Source organism: Neovison vison, chromosome 8 (assembly GCF_020171115.1).
Source record: "Neovison vison isolate M4711 chromosome 8, ASM_NN_V1, whole genome shotgun sequence".
NCBI classification, from domain to species: Eukaryota; Metazoa; Chordata; class Mammalia; order Carnivora; family Mustelidae; genus Neogale; species Neogale vison.
The window spans coordinates 136,761,794-136,780,890 of record NC_058098.1 but is presented as its reverse complement, the minus strand read 5'-3'; the positions used below and the strand labels follow the sequence as shown (position 1 = coordinate 136,780,890).

At 43.3% G+C, this 19,097-nt stretch overlaps 1 protein-coding gene across 1 annotated transcript in view; it reads right to left on the bottom strand.

Moving 5' to 3' along the window:
• The window catches only part of NOL10 (nucleolar protein 10), an 85,545-nt gene that overhangs the window by 13,345 nt on the left and 53,103 nt on the right, over positions 1–19,097 (bottom strand). Inside the window, exons 14-18 of the mRNA XM_044262078.1 lie at positions 11,782–11,908; positions 9,828–9,907; positions 9,541–9,639; positions 7,626–7,715; positions 241–414 (exon numbers count right to left, since the gene is read on the bottom strand). Coding sequence (XP_044118013.1) covers positions 241–414; positions 7,626–7,715; positions 9,541–9,639; positions 9,828–9,907; positions 11,782–11,908 — 570 coding nt within the window. The remainder of the gene's footprint in view (positions 1–240; positions 415–7,625; positions 7,716–9,540; positions 9,640–9,827; positions 9,908–11,781; positions 11,909–19,097) is intronic.

The following is a 19,097-nucleotide window of genomic DNA, read 5'->3' as shown; positions in this document are numbered from 1 at the left end:
GCTCCGTTCCCCCACCGAACAGCGACCTGTTACTCTCTTCCAACTTGCCGTCATCCGCAGGGTACGTGACACTGCACGCGTCGGGGCGGGGGGGGGATCCCTTTAATTAAGGAAGATCTATTTCCAAGCTGAAGTGCAAACCACTTACACCCCAAGTGTCCCGAAGGCTCTTCTGACTTACTCAGAAAACTTTATGTTAAAGAAACAGCAGCAGATATAACATGATAAGGAGTACGTTACTTGTTCACGAAGTTCTTGTTGCTCTAAGAGTCTTAGTTTCTTCTTCCGTTTTTCACTTATTTTCGAAACAAGTGGGTTCAAAAGCCTAAATTCTTCACTCTCTTCGTCCACTTGGAAGTCAGGGTTCTCAAACATAACTTTAAACCGATCATCGGTGAGAATATTAGGAAGGCTCTATGACAAAAAGAATGTAGAAATTTAAAGTTAGTATGAATAAAATCTGACCAGAAAGATGTCCTAAAAACATTTCAGCCAATTCTAAATTAATAAGCTGTACAAGGCACATCAAATTATTAGGAAACTTCTTTAGAACTAGTTTCCAGAACTTTCAAACTACCCTTGGGTTTTGTCTCCTACCTGCAAATAGATTCTATTAATCTATTTCACAGACAATACGTATTACTTGACCATTACACATAATGAGCAAAGAAAGAACATTTTTGACTTAAATTTACGCTTACTACATTGGAAAGAATTTTCTTCAATTAACATTTCTCATGAAAAAACACTTCTTAAGGAAATATGTATTTTTGAAACATGGCTTTTTAAGCATAGCTATTACACATGTAGAAACAAAATCAGTGAGTTTTCCAAGTTCATATGCCAAAACTGGGAAAGGAAATACAGAACAATAATAAGGCAAGAATTAACATGGTGGGAGCTGCGGGTGGAAGCTTCCTGACTCTAAGTGAGTTCTCTGGAAACATAAGGGAAGCTTCCATCTCTTGCAGGAAGGCCTCATCAATTTTTTTCCGTAGGCCATTTATTGTTCACAAAGGATACAGTGTAAACTTTTTGACACAATAAAACTGATAATGAGACCCATTTGAATAGGTTGGGGCCAACATTAAGTTCCTTTCTAACTGTACCATTCTTGAACAGAAAGTTTTCTAGACAGCACCATAAGCTTAGCTGCTCACATAGACACATGACAATCTTCTACACTCAGGGCTCTCCTATGGTTTCTTATCTGCTGCAGACTTGGAAATCAGGTAAATCAACCTATTTCACAGGGTTTGTAAATTAAACCACTTGAACGCGCACTGGAAAAGCTAAGCTGTTCGTGCTTGCTTGTAAGCAGTGGATTTCTGAGCGTGGTCCTTGGAATACAGCTACACAAAATTTTGGTGAGTCGTAAGACATTAAGGAACTGGGGCTGTGTATTAGAGGTATGTACCCCAAATCTGATAAACCCTTAACCTGAAATTCTATGACATACTAAATATATATTGAAGATACACTGAACAAGCCTTCCCTGATTAAATATCATTTCCAAGACAGATTTAGGTTCAAGGGAGAAACAGAGAGACGATCTAGTTCCTGATCCCAAGGTGCTAGCTCAGAATCTAACGAGAAAGAAAAAAGCAGAAACAAAAGACTGGAGGCTCCAAGGTACCAGATGAAGGATGCTGAGCGAAGCTGAAAGTGCCCTAAGAGCAGAGGTAAAATGTACCTCCAACCAGAGACACGTCAGAAGGGCTCACTGGGGGATGTGGCACCTGGGAGGAGAGGTGACTGGGTTCCAACAGACCAAGCTTAAGGCATTTCCAGCCCATCGAGAAGTGGTGAACAGTCTGATGACACAAGAATGACAAAATCTGAAAATGCATTTTTTGATCTGGCCAGAGTGTAAAGGACATCAACATCGTAACACCAGGCCCTTTATTCTACAGGTGAGGGGGCACTCCTAGGGAAGAGAAGGATGAGGAGGGGACAGGTGACAGCTCGAAGTGTGCTCTGGGGCTCTTGGATGACAAGGAGAGAACTCCGCTGTGCGAGTCCTCGGCAGAGAGCCCGATACAGGACTCGATCCCAGGACCCTGAGGATCATGACCTGAGCCAAAGACAAAGGCTTAACCCACTGAGCCACCCAGATGCCCCTTTCTTCTTAATTTTAAACAAATAAACTGTACTGCCTAAAGACAAGTATGTTTTGGATGAACAACTATAAAATAATAACTTTTCTGACCTAGCTATAAAAATACTTCCCTTGGAGATTCTTCCTAGTCTAATCGTTTGTTTTCACAGCTGACTTAAAGGAGGAGTCTCAGATGTAGTTCGCGACGCACTACGGTGGGTTTCGAAGCGTCTGGCTAGCTATCTATCCTGGAAATACACACGCACGTGGGCTAAACACCTGCCATTCAAATTTGAAAAACATCTCAAAGCACTGTTCCTACCACAGCGCTACTTCAAAGAAGTATTAGCTGTAGATTTGAGTAGGATGCTTCCTATGAATATTTTGTCTCAACATCGTAACATAGGAGGAATCCTTAACATTTGAAACAAGTCAAGTCCTTCAATGCTGTCTATGAAATTTAATGCTATGAGGTCTGTGGTGCAGACTTCTGGGTAAAGATGATGTTCTGAACAAAGGCATCTCCTTCTAATCTCTGCTAAAACCCCAGTAAAGCAATAGAAAATGAGCTTTAAAAAGACACGACCCTTAAGGGTAAGGAGGACAAGAAAGAAACAGGAGCAGTGATTCTGGAAAGAAGAAAGGCAGGCCTCAATCCTCCCTGTCCCAGGAGAGGCTTCTTCCCTGGAGGGAAAGAAGCAGCACCCTGAGGGCAAGAGAAGCATTTGGTACAAAGGGGCTGCAATGCTGCCCCGGTCCCACACCTCACGCCCTTAAGACAAAAGTTCTCAGGATGCTGGGAGCCCGGCCATCACCCTCCAAGCAGGAGAATCTGACCGGCCAAGAGAACGCCAAAAAGATGCTGCAATCTGAAGTGTCCCCAAATAAACAGTTTGGCTGCGTCACCACATCCTGAGTGGTGAGTCCTGTCTCCCCACCTCAGAGTTTCCATTAAGTTGTTTTAGGTCCTTCACTCTTAAATATAAACAATGACCTGAGATTTGAAAATCTACTTAAACTACTTAAAAAAAATTTTTTCCCCAAGAAAATCCCCCAGCACGGAAGAGCCCAAGTTTCTGGACTGAACGGGCCCCATGGGCCGGCACTGTGGGCTGGATTCACGGAGGGAAGATGGGCCCCACCCCCGCTCTGAGCCATCCGCGGGGGCTTCTCTGGACTCCCAGTCCTTGTCTTACTCTCTTACTTGGGAGGAGAGCATCTTAAAGAACTTCCTGAGGAAAACATGCACATAAATGTCTGGCTGTTGCTGAGAACCTACATGTTTGAAAATCTCTTCACTTGACCCTTACACTGACGGCCTGCTTGTCTGGGCTGGAAATCCACTCCTTCGGAAAACTAAAGGTCCTTCTGATTCTGCCTCCCACACAGGGCGGAGGTGGAGTGCACCCCAGGACGCTGACCGTGAACCAGCGCTCGGGAGATGGCTAGTCCAGAACAGAGAGGCCGACACAGCAGAAGAGACTCCGTCAGGAAAAGAAAAAGTAATGTAACAACCAATATTCACAGAAACACCTTGAGATGAGAGTCAGACAACAAACAAAGGACTGAGGGCTAACCAGTGATCAACGTATAGAAAACAAACAAAAGGCCAGCCACTAAATCACAGAAGACGGAGGCTGGACGGGTAACGTGATTCCGGACAGCACCTGTCTCTGCCCGCAATGGGACGAGAGCGTGCACCGCTCCGGCGAGGTAAGCGCCGAGCGCTGAACAAGCTGCAGCAGACCCTATCGGGAGGGAAGGTCACCGAAAGATGCGAGATAACTGGCCAAGAAGGAGCACTTGGGGCAATATTAAGAGACTTGGAACTTTACACGAAAATAATCTGCTAAAAGGGCCGAAGTATTTGTCTCAGGACAGGTGCAAACGGGGGAGAAGGTCAGGAGGGCAGGGAGAGAAGGACAGAGGGATAGTCAGGTTCGTTCCTAACAAACCCTGGAGAAACATTTAGTCTTTAAAACCATGTGCTTAAAACTGTAATAAAAACCAAAAACAATCTTTAATTGGTACTAAAAAAAACATTAAAAAGAGTACTTGGCATGTTTAAACGGATCTGATCCAACCCAGTGTCTATGCATGGCTCTATCTTTTCCCTAGAGAGAGGAGTTATTACTTTAAAATGTACCCTGCACGGTCCACAGCAAACCTGCAGGCTAAGACACTGCCCCGCACGCGGCCAGGCGGGAGCGTGCTCGGCCTGGAGATGTCGCACACCACACGGGACTGAGCTGCCCCAGAATCCAAGAGAAGGACGTTCGTACAAGACTCTAAGGCAACAGTGAAAAACTGGCAGGAGAGTCAACAGCCGGGAAACGACACTTGAAAGAAAAATGGCTCAGACCCTTTCAAACCCAGTGAATCCCCAGGGTGCCGGGCCTCTCCCAGACGCCTGCGCACACAGGGAGCCCAACGCAGATTCAGTGCGAGGGTGAACCGACTCTTAGTGAGAACTAATACCCCCAAATCAATGGCTAAGCTGGGATAAGGCCCAGATAATGCTTCCTGACCCAGTGGGTCCTTGCGCACCGCGGGCCCAGCACTAGGACTGAACCGCAGCCTCCTTACTGCCCGGGCCAGTGACACTAGCAGCGGCTGCCATACTCGGGAACAGATTTCACTGTCTGCCTCCGAGAAATTCCCACTGGGGCCAGAGCAGAACTAAACCACACTGGCTTTCACATCAGAAGTCATCAGAGCTATTAAAGCTCTTGACAGTTTGCAGAACTCAGTTCAAAGGCAAGACTAACGAACTGCTGAGAGACGAAACAACTCTCTCAAGCACTGATACTATGAGGGGCTCTTTCCTAGTTTTTAAGGGCTTCATTTTAATTAGACAACCACGTTAAACAACAAGTCATATAAACTTTGTCTCATAACAGTCTGAGATTTCTAAAAAAACTCTAAGTATTTCCGGAAAGGAACCAAGCTTTGATGATAGGCCCAGAACCGGGTCAGCAAGCCGCCCAAAAGCAAATCAGGGGCACATTTTACAAACACCACTTTGTAGCAGAATTTTTATCAGGGGACGTAGCTTTTACAAAGATAGGACTTCCAGCTTCCAGGAGCTAGAGAGACAACACTGTCTGATGAGAGAAGGTAAGAATTTTTTTTTTTTTTAAAGATTTTATTTATTTATTTGTCAGAGAGAGAGAGGGAGAGAGAGTGAGCACAGACAGACGGAATGGCAGGCAGAGGCAGAGGGAGAAGCAGGCTCCCTGCCGAGCAAGGAGCCCGATGCGGGACTCGATCCCAGGACGCTGGGATCATGACCTGAGCTGAAAGCAGCTGCTTAACCAACTGAGCCACCCAGGCGTCCCGAAGATAAGAATTTTGAAAGTTGTTCCTCCTGGTACCGAAGAAGCAGGACGTGGCCCGATGGAGGATTCTTTTTTTTTTTTTTTTTTTTAAAGATTTTATTTATTTATTTGAGAGAGAGACAGTGAGAGAGAGCATGAGCGAGGAGAAGGTCAGAGAGCGAAGCAGACTCCCCATGGAGCTGGGAGCCTGATGTGGGACTCGATCCCGGGACTCCAGGATCACGCCCTGAGCCGAAGGCGCGATGGAGGATTCTTGACAGGGTGACCCGATCAACATTCCGACAAAAATTTTCAAATGCACAATCATGATGTTTCCCCTTTGTGCGTGAAAACACATAAAGTGTGTGTTTTCAGCTCACACAGTTGTCTTTATCTGTGTTAGAAACCTTCTCTGACTGTCCCTAACCTCAATGAAAGTCTGCAAAAGAGAGGCGGTGGGAGGCAAGGACAGGATGCTTTCCCCACATCTTCAAATCATCAGGGCCTTTTTAAAAGGCTCCTAAACTGAATACACCATACTGCACGCATATCAAAGTTATAATTTAAGGGTTTTACTCTCTGTAATATTAAGATATGTATCTTTATCGATATGGGTTCATTAGCATAAAACACAGATAGGACTACATCTGCACCCCACACCAGGCCCACACTCTTCCTCCTGAAGCTTTAGGGCACATAATCCAAAGATCACTTCCATTTACCCTGTAAAATAGCATTCTAAAGTTGAAAAGTTACCTCCCTAATCACCCTCAGGCTGGGCTAACAAGAAAATCAAGGTGAACACCCGGAGGACAGAGTCAACACCGCAGGAAGCACTTCCACTGCAAGTGCTTGGAGATCCGAGCACACACTTAATGCCCTGATGTGAATTAATTAGGAGGGTCCACAGACACAGCACGTGGACAGAAATGTATACAGCAGGTCTAAGTAATTATTTCAATGTCGGTAAATTATTCCCATAAGGAAAATGGAAACAAAAAAGTCATCTATGGATTTACTTAAGAGAAGCTTCCAAAAATCAAATTTTAAATAATATATTAAAAAAACCCTACTAGACCAGAATGGAAAGATGCAGCCAGGGCAAGGAGGCAGAAGATGAGCCGTGTGTACTCCACTTAGAAATCACAGCACTCCAAGAACACCCTTCTCCGGTCCTATCTTTGTATGTGACAGAAGAAAAAACTGTGCCCCAGTAAAGCCCGGGGTCACTGAGCGAGAAGCCAGTGAGAAGCTCCTTCGGCTGAAGTCCGAGGGAGTTAGGGAAACAAGTAGAACAAAAACAAACACAAAAAGAGCTGGCTTATCTCCCATTCGCTTACCTGGTTAGAAACGAGCGGGAGGACAGAGAAAGAGTAAACAAGCAAATGAAAATCTCCTGTGAGGGTAACACAGGTGGCCCGAAGTTCCAAGGTCAGGCCCTTCGTGCAGAGTCGGGTGCCAGCGGGCTCCCAAGAGATCGGGTCTTTATAACTCATTTTAGCCAAGAGCCAAGCCTGACTGACCTGCCTTCCTGCTCGTCTAAGTGGATGATGAGAAGTCCTCACATATATGGGAAAATCAGAAAACTGTCCCCCTGTCCTGATCGTATCTGCAACATGAAACACTAATCCTCACTTATTTCATGACCGACCTCCATCCGTTTTTACATCAGTAAAGGAAGGTGCAATCACACACACGCGGGCATGCTCCTGAAAACACCAAGTCTAAAAAATTAATTACTTCTGGAATTACAAACAGATCTAGTCAGAATGAGGAAAAACAATAAATTTAAATATTTAACAATAAAAGGATTAAAAAAATTATACACCCTTCAGAGAGTATACGCAGCTCTCAAAAGTATTTATGAAGAACTGTTAATGAAATGGGAAACCACTTATGTTATTTTATACAACCAGGATAAACATTTTATATATACAATATTATCTCACTACTATAGCTTAAAATTTTAAGAGAAATAAGAGAGAAAGGAAATTCACCAACATATGAATGAGGCCTTTCTCTAGGTAGAATTACATAAGTGACATCTTTATTGTTCTTTTTTATTTTCCAAATTTCCCATATTGAGCACATACTATCCCATAAGCAGGGGAGAAAAAGCTTCAAGAAGAAAGAGAACACATATTATAAGTAACCACTAAGAAAATACAGAAACAATTTATCAATGTCTTCACTGCTTTGCAAAATCTTACCTTAACTTTCTTTTTCCAGGTAGATCTTTGCTTTTCCTCCTCTTCCTCAATTAATTTAAGTGCCAGCTCTTTGTTAACTTTGGGCAATTTCTAGGAGAAGGGAAAAAAAGGTGTATTAAATACCTACATTCTAGCTGTAAAAGTTAATAGTTATGTAAGGAGCATAAATAGGACACTTCTTATTTATTTATTTTTTAAGTAGGCCCCGTGCCCAGTGTGGGGCCCAATGTGGGGCCTGAACCCATGACCCCAAGATCAAGACCCAAGCTGAGATCAAGAGTCAGACAGTTAACTGACACCCGCAGGAGTCAACACCGCAGGACACCTGAGCCACTCAGGCACCCCTCCAATTCTTATTTTTACAATTTCATTATCCCCAGAGGAGGAAATAGCGTGGACACATGTGATCTAATCAGGTGGGAGCACTTGCCCTCCCGCGGCCACTTTCCTGGCGCATGGAGAAGCGAGCTGCGGGAAGCGGTGTTTGGCCGAGGCGGGCCGCAGAGGGCCAGGCCCGTCGCTGACGAACCGGAGGCCAGAAGGCCTGCTACTGCAGCTTCCGGCTGGGGTGCAGGGACGCCCTGAAGCACCATGGAGAGTACTAAATGCACTATTCGTGGCTCCTGAAATAGCACATTTCTCAGCGGAGTTTTAGATGTGAGACCGACAACTCTCTGGAAAAAGCTGTGAACTCTCTATTGTCCTTTCCCACTCAGTGCTTTAGGTCCCACTGTAAGCTACAACTCTGACAAGTAACGCAGAGATGGGGCAAAAGCACTGCACATCCTAGCCTCCCCCTTGCCTACACACACACGTTCAACACTCCTAGAAAACTTTACAAACAACCTGCACAAAGGGAAGCAGTCTTTGGTACTGAGCGTGTGTGTGTGTGTGTGTGTGTGTGTGTAGACGTATGTTCACACGTGTGTGTGTGTGTGTGTGTGTGTACGTATGTATTTATGTATGTGTGGATTTACTTACTGCCAGCGGCCTGTCATGGGCCGGCAGCGCAAGTCAACAGTTCTTCACCCCGGCCGCAGATGGGGCTCCGGCGGGTTGTGGGGTTCCGGCGGGTGGTTTTCGGACACACGCAGAGGTGGACTGGCTCTACTGGCCACAGCCTCCTCAGAGGCCGGGATTCAGGAGCAGCCGCCGCCGCCCCGCCCCGAGGTGCCACCTGCTTCCTGCGGGCACGCCTCCCCCAGTGCCGTCCTTCCGGTTTTTGTCTCAGTTCTCTAACACCTGGCTAACAACTGCTCACAGTAAATTCTAGTACTGGGGGGGCACCTGGGTGGCTCAGTGGGTTAAAGCCTCTGCCTTTGGCTCGGGTCATGATCCCAGGGTCCTGGGATGGAGCCCCACATCGGGCTCTCTGCTCCGTGGGGAGCTGCTTCCTCCTCTCTCTCTGCCTGCCTCTCTGCCTGCTTGTGACCTCTGTCTGTCAAGTAAATAAATAAATAAATAAATAATCTTTAAAAAAAAAAAAAAATTCTAGTACTGGAACCAGATGATCTGATTCCTGTCCGGACCCTGACAGAGTCCGATGAGCGTGACCCAAGCAGAGAGCCTTAGAGAGTGCCAAATGCCAGAAAGAAATGCGGGTTATCGAAGCCCCAATGCTCCAAACACTGACAGAGACCTGTCTAAAAATTCCATCACATTTTCTCAGACGGGCTGACAACATCAGTCCCTCTGGCGTTATCTTCCACAATATCAAGGCCACAGAATCCATCGTGTTCAAACTGTAAAGAATAGCCACCCTTATGACCAATAAAGAAGATTAACACTATTATGAAAAGATGTAAACTAAAAATGGGAAAATGAAGAAACAGATGGCACGTTTCCCTGCAATAACCCGCAAAATGAACTTGTACTTTTCTGATAAACTCGTCAATGAGGAGAACACAATACCCACCTTTAACTGGACTCTCTGTGCGCGTGTTTCTTCTATCTTCTGTCGGATCTTATCTTTCCTGTATTCTTCATAAGCAAATGGGTTTACCATCAATTTCACCTTTTCAAAGTAGGAATAAAGTTCAAAAATTAAAGTCATATTTAATAGCATGCTTTATCAACATCATGACTATTCTGCCGAACAACAGGCAGACCACTTACAAATCATAAGCATGTTCTATAAAATGCAAGTAAATAGCAATGAAATGGCTCGTTAATCACATAAAGTAAGTATACTCTCCTATTTACCTTGTGATAGAGTCTTATATCCATGAAAAATCCATGCATATACGCCCGGAGGAAAGGTGATCCAATGAGATGCGTGAGCCCTGGAGGGAGTTAATCAGAAGAGAGCGGGTCCTTATGAAATCTTGATTAAAATTAAACCATTTTTTCCTTGGACTATGGTAAGATTTCACTTTGGAGTAAAACTATACAGACCAGAACTGTTAATCTTCACAAACTATGGAGGAAATTTAATCTACTTTAAGCAGCATCACCTTATTTATTTTATATATCATATTAAGCATAAAAATGATGGAAAAAGTCTTTATGAACTATGAAAGACTGGCAAAGAAGGATTCTGTATACTAGTGGTTCTCAGATTTTTGGACTCTGTGAACCAGTTCAATTTAAAAAATAATCCTGCCATCAATAGTGACTTGCCAACTTCACACCACGAAGTAGGAATGGGGGGGCGCATTATCTCCCGTAATTTCCAAACACGAAGCACACTAAGTAGGAAGGGCATGTTCTTTCCCATTATTACTCTCATTTTATAGATGGGAGAACCGAGGCTTAATGAGGTTCGGTGACCTGGCCCTGTCGGGCAGACACGAAGGAGATGTGGGGCGCACCCGTCAGTCTCCCTCTGATGCCCGTGCTGTTAGCCACGGTGTGTACCGTCCAGCATTCCAGCACGAGTAACACTCCACGAAACGTGTTTTGGGAAACACCATGCATTATAACCACCTTCCTCACCCAAAAAGTAAAAGAGACTAAACAAGCACCCCAAATGAACTAAACCCAGCATTCTTAAAAACCTTGCAAACTAGCAATGACTTTTTCCCTCCGATTTAAGAACGGAGGTGAGTGGGACACAGCACAGTGTAAAAGTTCCCCTGGAGATCTTCAGGAAGGTGTATCAGTAGGAAGATCCCACTTGACCGTAACTCATCCTGCCTTCCTTTTTAAAAGGCCGACTACAAGTCTTTCCCCTTTAAGTCTTTCCCCTTTATTTGCTACGAAATAAAGTTTAAAAACCTCTCAGTTTAATTAGGACAGGATTCTATTTTCTTTTAACATTTAATTGCTGCCATACATATATCTGTCCCACAGACAACTAAGCTGCCTACTTGCACAGAAGGGGTCGTCAGGGTTTGCCCACTCTCACTCTCCATCATCTCCTGTGCAGTCTTTCTCCAATGACAGAACTAGATCAGCAAAACCCCCCCTCCCCAGCCCGCGAAGCAGCACCGGTCACCTGGGACACTGCATGCTTCCCATGGGGCGGTGTGCCTGAGGCAGAGTGCATGCGCTCTAGGTGGAAACCCCAACCCTCGTGTTCAGGACTGAAGCCTCTGGCTAGCTGGTCTCACTTTCCAGTGCCTCAGTTTCCTTATCTATAAAATGGCACCATAACCATATGCACTCCATGGAGTGGGGAGGATTAAGAGCTGTATGTAAACGGGCAGAGTATTACCTGGCACATGATAAGCCCCACGACGTTGGGGGTTGGTAAAAGGCATTTCTTGGTCTGTGACCTTAAAACCTAAAGTTAACTATAAGGTTCTACACATCTGAGGGTTCAGCTGGGTTCCTCAGGTTTAGACGGGGTTTTCTACCAGCAAACTTAAAAGGGAGCTGGAAACTATTTATGTGCAGTCTCTGAGATTTTTGCAAAACCTTATATGCAAACAGTACTTAAAGAAAATTACTGCCTTCTTGACATTTTTTCCGTACATAGCTAGTATGCTAAAGAAAATTATTCCTCACTTACGACACAGAAAAGCTTCAGCAGGTTGAATTTATCTGGACCTTTTCTCTAAGCAGAGATTACAAACTTGACAATATACATAGCAAGTTTAATATATGATTTGGCAGAAAGAGAAGATTTGGAAAATCACATAAATGTGACTCTTCCTCTAACATTCAAAACTCACCCCATGAATAATTTTTTAAAAAATGTTATAATTTTTTTTACCTAAATTTTCAAGGTCTTTCTTGGTGACAAATTTGTAATCGTCGTACACCGTGCTTTCCGGATTCTCTTCTAACTCTTCTGTCAGGTTATCCAGGAACGAACACCACCTGGGCGCAGGACCCAGAACCTATCGGTGTTAATTGAAAGGTCAGCACATGCACATTCTCACCACGTAACTAAGAGTTAGTTATTTTACACCAGATTTTCTTAACTGTAATTTAAAAATCCTTATTCCTATCAGAAGTATTGAAAAATAACTCTAATACGCATAATCAACAAGTTTATCGTGGAAGAAAACAGAGTAGGGAAAATTTAGGCCTGTAAAGGAAAAATCTCTGGGATGCAAAGATAGTAATGAATATTCTTACATTAGCACTATCAAAATAAAAATAATTCAGATACTTAAAATAACATCCATTTAATCTATCACCTCTTTTATCCAAAAGATTACTAAAATCTACAAAAGCCCATTTGGTATAAAAGACTTTTTTAAGTTTGCCATTTGTGACAAGCAGAAGTCTAAAATGAGAATTACCTTCTTCTTGGGGGTTTTCAACTAATTACTTGATAATTATATTTGTTCTTGTGTGGTCCACTTCATTTAATTCATTACAAATTAAAGTTCTGTAAAGAATCCTTCAGACTTGACCTAAAAGGTCGCCAGGGCCCACAAGTTAGTGAGAAATAAAAGTTGAGAATTTATAACTAACGAAACAGGAATAGTTCATTCTGTAATCCAACTACTTCCCTAAAATACCGTGACTGCTTTTGACTTTTTTGCTGTTGATACACATCTCTCCCCAGCACAATGCCTCACCCACCGAGGTCAAAGCTTATCCCAAAGGAAGCAGCGTGGCTCGGTGGGCAGGCCGTGGGGCCGAAAGCCTCCGTGAACTGCAGGCTTTCACAAGGAACAACCCGGGCTCTGACAAAATGGAAAGTCCCATGACTACCTCCCCGTCTACTGTGATGGTAATCAATGAAACAGGAGAAAAACAAAAATCATAATGGAAATTTTTAAATCGGGTTTAAACTTTTTGGGAAAGGGAGGGTGGGAGGCAGAGCGTTGTGACGATGAAAAACAGCGCCTGGCGCCGTCTCCAGTCAGAAACAACCAATAGCACGGAGGACAAGGGGCGTTAGAGAGGAGAAGGGAGTTGGGGTAAACTGGAAGGGGAGGTGACCCACGAGACACTATGGACTCTGAAAAACAATCTGAGGGGTTTGAAGGGGCGGGGGGTGGGAGGTTGGGGTACCAGGTGGTGGGTATTATAGAGGGCACGGCTTGCATGGAGCACTGGGTGTGGTGCAAAAATAATGAATACTGTTATGCTGAAAATAAATAAATTTAATTTAAAAAAAAAAGAAAGAAAAAGAAACAGCGCCTGACGCCATCTCCAGTCAGAAACAGGTAAATGTCAGAGGTGGCCACACGGAGGCGGCGTTACTGGGCCTGATGAGCAAGGGTGATCCCCCAGACCACAAAGGCTATGGCTCTCATGGTCTCAAAACCATGCTAATGAGCAAAAAGGAGTCCTAGCAACAAGTTTCATACGTGCATCACCTATATAACTTTTTTTTAAGTAAAGGTTTTAATGCACCAAGTGGTTTAGCTCTAACTGGGAAAGATTAACCTTAAAGAAATGCAAGGCATTAAACAAAATTCAACGTAGAATGCTTTCTAAAGAAGCTGCTGTGATTTTAAGCCATTTTAGGCAAGCAGCTTGATGTCAACGAATGCTAATAATAATGCTACTACAGCTAAAGCACTGCACGGAACCAGAGTCACTGGCCATGACCTCCCTGAAGGAGTTTAAAATCTCACGGGGACAGGAAATGTAGCGGGGCACGGGCGCACACTCACGCAGCTGCTCCAGCAAGAGACGGAGACTGCAGGAGTCCACGAGCAAGACGGGCGAGGCCAGGAACCAACGGCAGGGACTCAAAAAGCACATAGAGAGGGACTTAGGGATGGAGTGAACCCTTGAGCCGGCGGGGAAAATCACAGGGTCCCTTCTGAGCGACGGCTCGGGCACTTGGAACCATGACATATCTGCTCCCCATCGGTCATAAAGCAAAACGCAAAGCCCTGTGGTGCAGGACCTGGGGCAGCAACCTTCTCCTCTTCTAGACAGAATGGAAGCACGCAGTGCTCACCTTTCTGGAATGTAGTATCCAAGACGCCGTCCTCGTGCGAGGGCAGGAACCCTAGCTGTTGTAAATGCCGCGTCTCTAGGACCCGGAACACTGCCTGCCCGTCGTGTGCATTCAGTACACCTTTCCCGAATACCTGTGGGGGCACGGGCTGTACGCCTGCTTTCGGGCATTCCATGCCGCACATACCAAGACGTAAGGGGTCCTGCTTGCTGAAAGTATTCTTTAAATTGTTTATTTTTCTTATTCAGATAAAAACACTCAAATACCTCTCCATAAAACTACTAGATATAACACTTTTTGGTGAAAGTCAGACCATTTTGCCTCCTAGGCAAGGGGGCAACTGCAACCAAAAGACCTCATAATAAGGCAGTTTCACTTTTATTTTTTTAAAAAAGATTTTATTTATTTACTTGACAGAGATCACAAGTAGGCAGAGAGGCAGGCGGTGGGGGGGCAGGGGAGGGGGGAGCAGGCTCCCCGCTGAGCAGAGAGCCTGATGCGGGGCTCAATCCCAGGACATCGGGATCGTGACCTGAGCCGAAGGCAGAGGCCTTAACCCACTGAGCCACCCAGGTGCCTCGGCAGTTTTACTTTTAAAAACCTTCAAGCAGGGGGCACCTGGGTGGCTCAGTGGGTTGAGCCGCTGCCTTCGGCTCAGGTCATGATCTCAGGGTCCTGGGATCTAGTCCCACATCGGGCTCTCTGCTCGGCAGGGAGCCTGCTTCTCTCTGCCTGCCTCTCTGCCTACTTGTGATCTCTCTCTGTCAAATAAATAAATAAAATCTTTTAAAAAAAAAAAAAAACAACAAAAAAAAAACCTTCAAGCAGGACGCTTGGGTGGCTCAGTCACTAAGCGGCTGCCTTCAGTCCGATCATGATCCCACGGTCCTGGGATCGAGGCCCACATCGGGCTCCCTGCTCGATGGTAAGCCTGCTTCTCCCTCTCCTGCTCCCCCCTGCTTGTGTTCCCTCTCCCTCTGTGTCTCTCTGTCAAATAAATAAATAAAATCTTGAAATAAAAAACCTTCAAGCAGTGATAAACCACTGGCCTGAAAGACAGTAATAAGATTATTACTATGTTTACTGACTTTGCTTAGGTAGTAAAGAGTAGGAATATCAAAATATCTGGCCAGATCTGAACTGATTTTCACAAAAGTCCTTTTTTAGAATGTTCCACAACATTTACCTTGATTAGCTAACTGGATTCTAATGGAATTGTTTTAAACCACCTCTCAGGGGACAGGTCTGGTTATGGTAAATAAACTCTACAGTCAAATTCACGGCCATTAAATTTTAGAGGAGGAAATATTTCCATCAAAAACAAAATGAAATCTAGTGGGTTGATTTTATTAATCACATTTCCGTAGTTCCTCTTCAGGAGGGGAAAAAAAAAAAAGAAACATCAGAACAACCATAACAAAGTTGAAACTACTGATTTAGCTGGCATTAAACTGCAGGTTTTATCTACATTCCAGCTTTCCTCAAAGGTCTACCATTAGGTGGTAAAAGCAGGGGTGGGTTTAACCAACAAGGAGGGCATAACCCTATGCACAGCTCTATAATGACCACAGGATTAATGTGTAAAAAGTCCTTGTTGTCCTCATAAAATATGTTAAACCTTGAATTAGTCCTTAAAAATATGTTAATTTACTTCCTAAATTTCAGGCTTTACAAGTTGAAGAAAACATCTTTTCTCTAACCACTGGAATACTATTATTGTATCAAAAGCTTTGAGGGTTTCTGTACTGTCATTATATTGGTATATTCTATACCTCAGCCACAAGTGAGCCACAAGTGAGTATTGTTCCTTTAGCTGCATTTTTTTGTGTACCTTAAACGGTTTTTTTTGTTTGTTTGTTTCAGAAAATTAGTGGAGATTGTTCTATTTTAAACTTCTATTATCTATTAATGAACTTCTACTTTTAAGTTATAAGAATTTCCTGAAGTTACAGGTCAGCACAGCAGCGAACTAGAAACTAATTCAACCAACAGCTACAAGGGGATGCTGTGGGCCCCTTGGCAACTTTAATGACCATCACACCACCCGATCTAGACGGAAGTACGTGTCCTCCCAGATGGGAAAGAATCTTTATCCCGCTGCCCGGGGAAGGGCTCCGCTGAAGCCAAGTATCTGCTTGTCTAAGCCATCTGAGCAGAAGAACCGATTTTAAAGTACATGAAAATACATGCTGTGTGCCTGAGATCACCTGCCTCTCCAGTTATAAACTGCCTTTAAGATGTTACTTATACAGCCTTAATTTTAAGACCCAAAGTTCTCTGTATGCCGGCAGTGGACAGAAATGACAGAGTGGGGAGAAAAGAGGATGAATATTAAAATTCTTCCGGAGTCCACAGAAGAGAGTAGCCGTCCCAGCCCTCTACTTTGGAAACCATCGTGCTGCAGCCGAAGCTGGGCTGGGGCAGAGATAAAGACAGAAGATTTACTAAAGGGATGGTTTTTAACAGATAAAACAGCAACAACGGTATATTATTCCTATTATTAGAGACAAAGAACCAAACCACTCAGTTGGTACAAGTCTCATCATTTCTTCCATTACTTATAATGCTACTGAACACAGCCAAATAATTTCATCATCTTCTTACCATTAGTATAAGAAAATAACCAATTACATAAAACAGCAATTAAATTTAAAATGATCTTTTTTATTTCAAGTTTTTATTTAAATTCCAGTTGCTTAACATAAAGTGTACTATTAGTTTCATGTTCACAATATAGCAATTCAACACTTCAGACATCCCCTGTGCTCACCGCAAGGGCCCTCACTCCTTAACCCCCGACACCCATCTAGTCCACCTCCCCCGCCTGTAACCATCCTTTGTTCTCTATAGTTGAGAGTCTGTTTCTTGGTTTGCCTCTCTCTTTCCCCTGCCCCATGTTCACCTGTTTTGTTTCTTAAATTCCACATATGAAATCCTATGGTATTGTCTTTGTGACTGACATTTTGCTTCCCATAATACACTCTAGCTCATCTATGCTGTCCCAAATGACAAGATTCATTCTTTTTGATGCCTAAGTAATAATATTCAATTGTAAACATATGTACACCACACCTTCTTTATCCATTCATCAGTCCATGGACTTTTTAAAAGATTTTATTTAATTACTTAACAGAGGGAGAGAGATCACAAGTAGGCAGAGCAGCAGGCAGAGAGACACCGGGGAAGCAGGCTCCCCGCTGAGCAGAGAGCCCCATGTGGGGCTCGATCCCAGGACCCCAAGATCATGACCTGAGCCGAAGGCAGAGGCTTAACCCACTGAGCCATCCAGGGGCCCCAGTCCATGGACATTTGAGCTCTTTCCGTAACTGACTATTGTGGACAACGCTGCTCTAAGCATCAGAGTGCACGAGTCCCTCCAGATCAGTATCTCTGCATCCTATGGGTAAGTTTGATTGCTGAGGTAGCTCTAATTTTTAATTTTTTGAGGCACCTCCACACTGTTCTCCAGAATGGCTGCACCAACGTGCATTCCCACCAACATGTAAGAGGGCTCCCCTTTCTCCACATCCCTGCCAACACCTGCTGTTCTCTGTGTTGTTAATTTTAGCCATTCTGACAGGTGTGAGGTACTATCTCATTTTAGTTCTGATCTGTATTTCCCTGAAATTATTATCTTGAATTTTTAATCACTTAAAAAAACTTCAGCAATGAAGAAAATTCTTAATTACTCCATTTGGTAGAACTCTATCAGTAAATAACTCTGAAGTAAAAATGGGTTTATAAGCTGGGAAACTTCAACTGATATTAGCACACACAGAAGTATATAAAGTATCCAAGTACCCTGACTTTTAAAAATATTCACTTATAAAATTTTCAGAATGCATTGCAGCGTAGTGTGAAGTAGGGTATCTTTTAATGATAACTGGAGAAAGAACCATCACAGTATAAGCGAGCATATCATCGCATGTGAAAATGACTTAAGTATATTCCGATGACTTAAGTATATTCCGTTAAGTTCAGGGACTAAAACTAGCTCCAACAAATGTCAGGAGGCAGAGATTAATTCAATTTTCATTCATCAAGCATTTACTGAGTTCCAGGCTTATTATGTCCCACTTTATGAAAACAAGTAGCAAAATGAAACCCAACAGGAAAAGAGCTTCAGATATAACGATACTTCTGGGAATGGACTAGATGATTCCTAACTTCCTCAGCTTCATTCATTCATTCAAAAAGTTAACCGAGCATTTATCAAAAGCTGGTGCCAAATGTCTAAAATATGTAAAACAAGTTTGGAAAACAAGGAACTACAATATCAATGTGATTAGTGTCATAGCAGAGGGACTCTAAAATGGTGCTGGGCAGCCAAAACAGCCTGGAAGAAGACATCTGCATTAGGCCTTGAAAAATTCAAAGAGGTTATCATTCTATATTCAGTAAAACTTAATTGCCATACTAAATATTTAGAATTTAATGCTAGCAAAATTAATATATATTTTACTCATTATTAATTCTACAGATAATGCTTGGTTAGAAGAATTATCATACCCCTTTAATCCCTGAAACTCAATTTATACTGATGTTATAATGACAACACTGAAGAGATAAGAACCACACTTATAAGCAACGATGGAAACTGTGAATATATAATAATTTTATTATCTAGCAACCAAGTATATTATATTATCCTGTTGCAAAACTGTTTCCGGACATTCTAAAAGTAGGTATAAATATCTATTTCTGGAACTCGAGCAGTAATAAAAACAGCATCAAGAGCAGCAAAAGTGATCATCGCAGTAGCAAACCAGACCCTAAGAGGTAGGGAGGGAGTTTCATGCTCCTGAAGAATTTTAAGTCACATCTAACCAAAAATCTGTTATTTTTAGTATGGGGTCATAACTCTTTATCAGAAACTACTGGGCCCAGAAAGTACTTGAAATTCAGATTTTTTAATGCATTTTTATAAAGGTAATACAGTATGCACACCATATATTATATAAAATCTCCAGCGGTCCACATTCAAACATGTTATTATCTCCGCAGCAAAATCCTACACATATTCGCACCAGTGATTTGGGATAAATAAAGACTGAAAAGAGCTTCATCATTACGGGGCAGGTTGAGTCTCAATGAAGCAAGTCAAGTCAGGTTTTCCCACCAATGAATTACTAAAAAGATGTCAGGGCTTTCTGGATTTC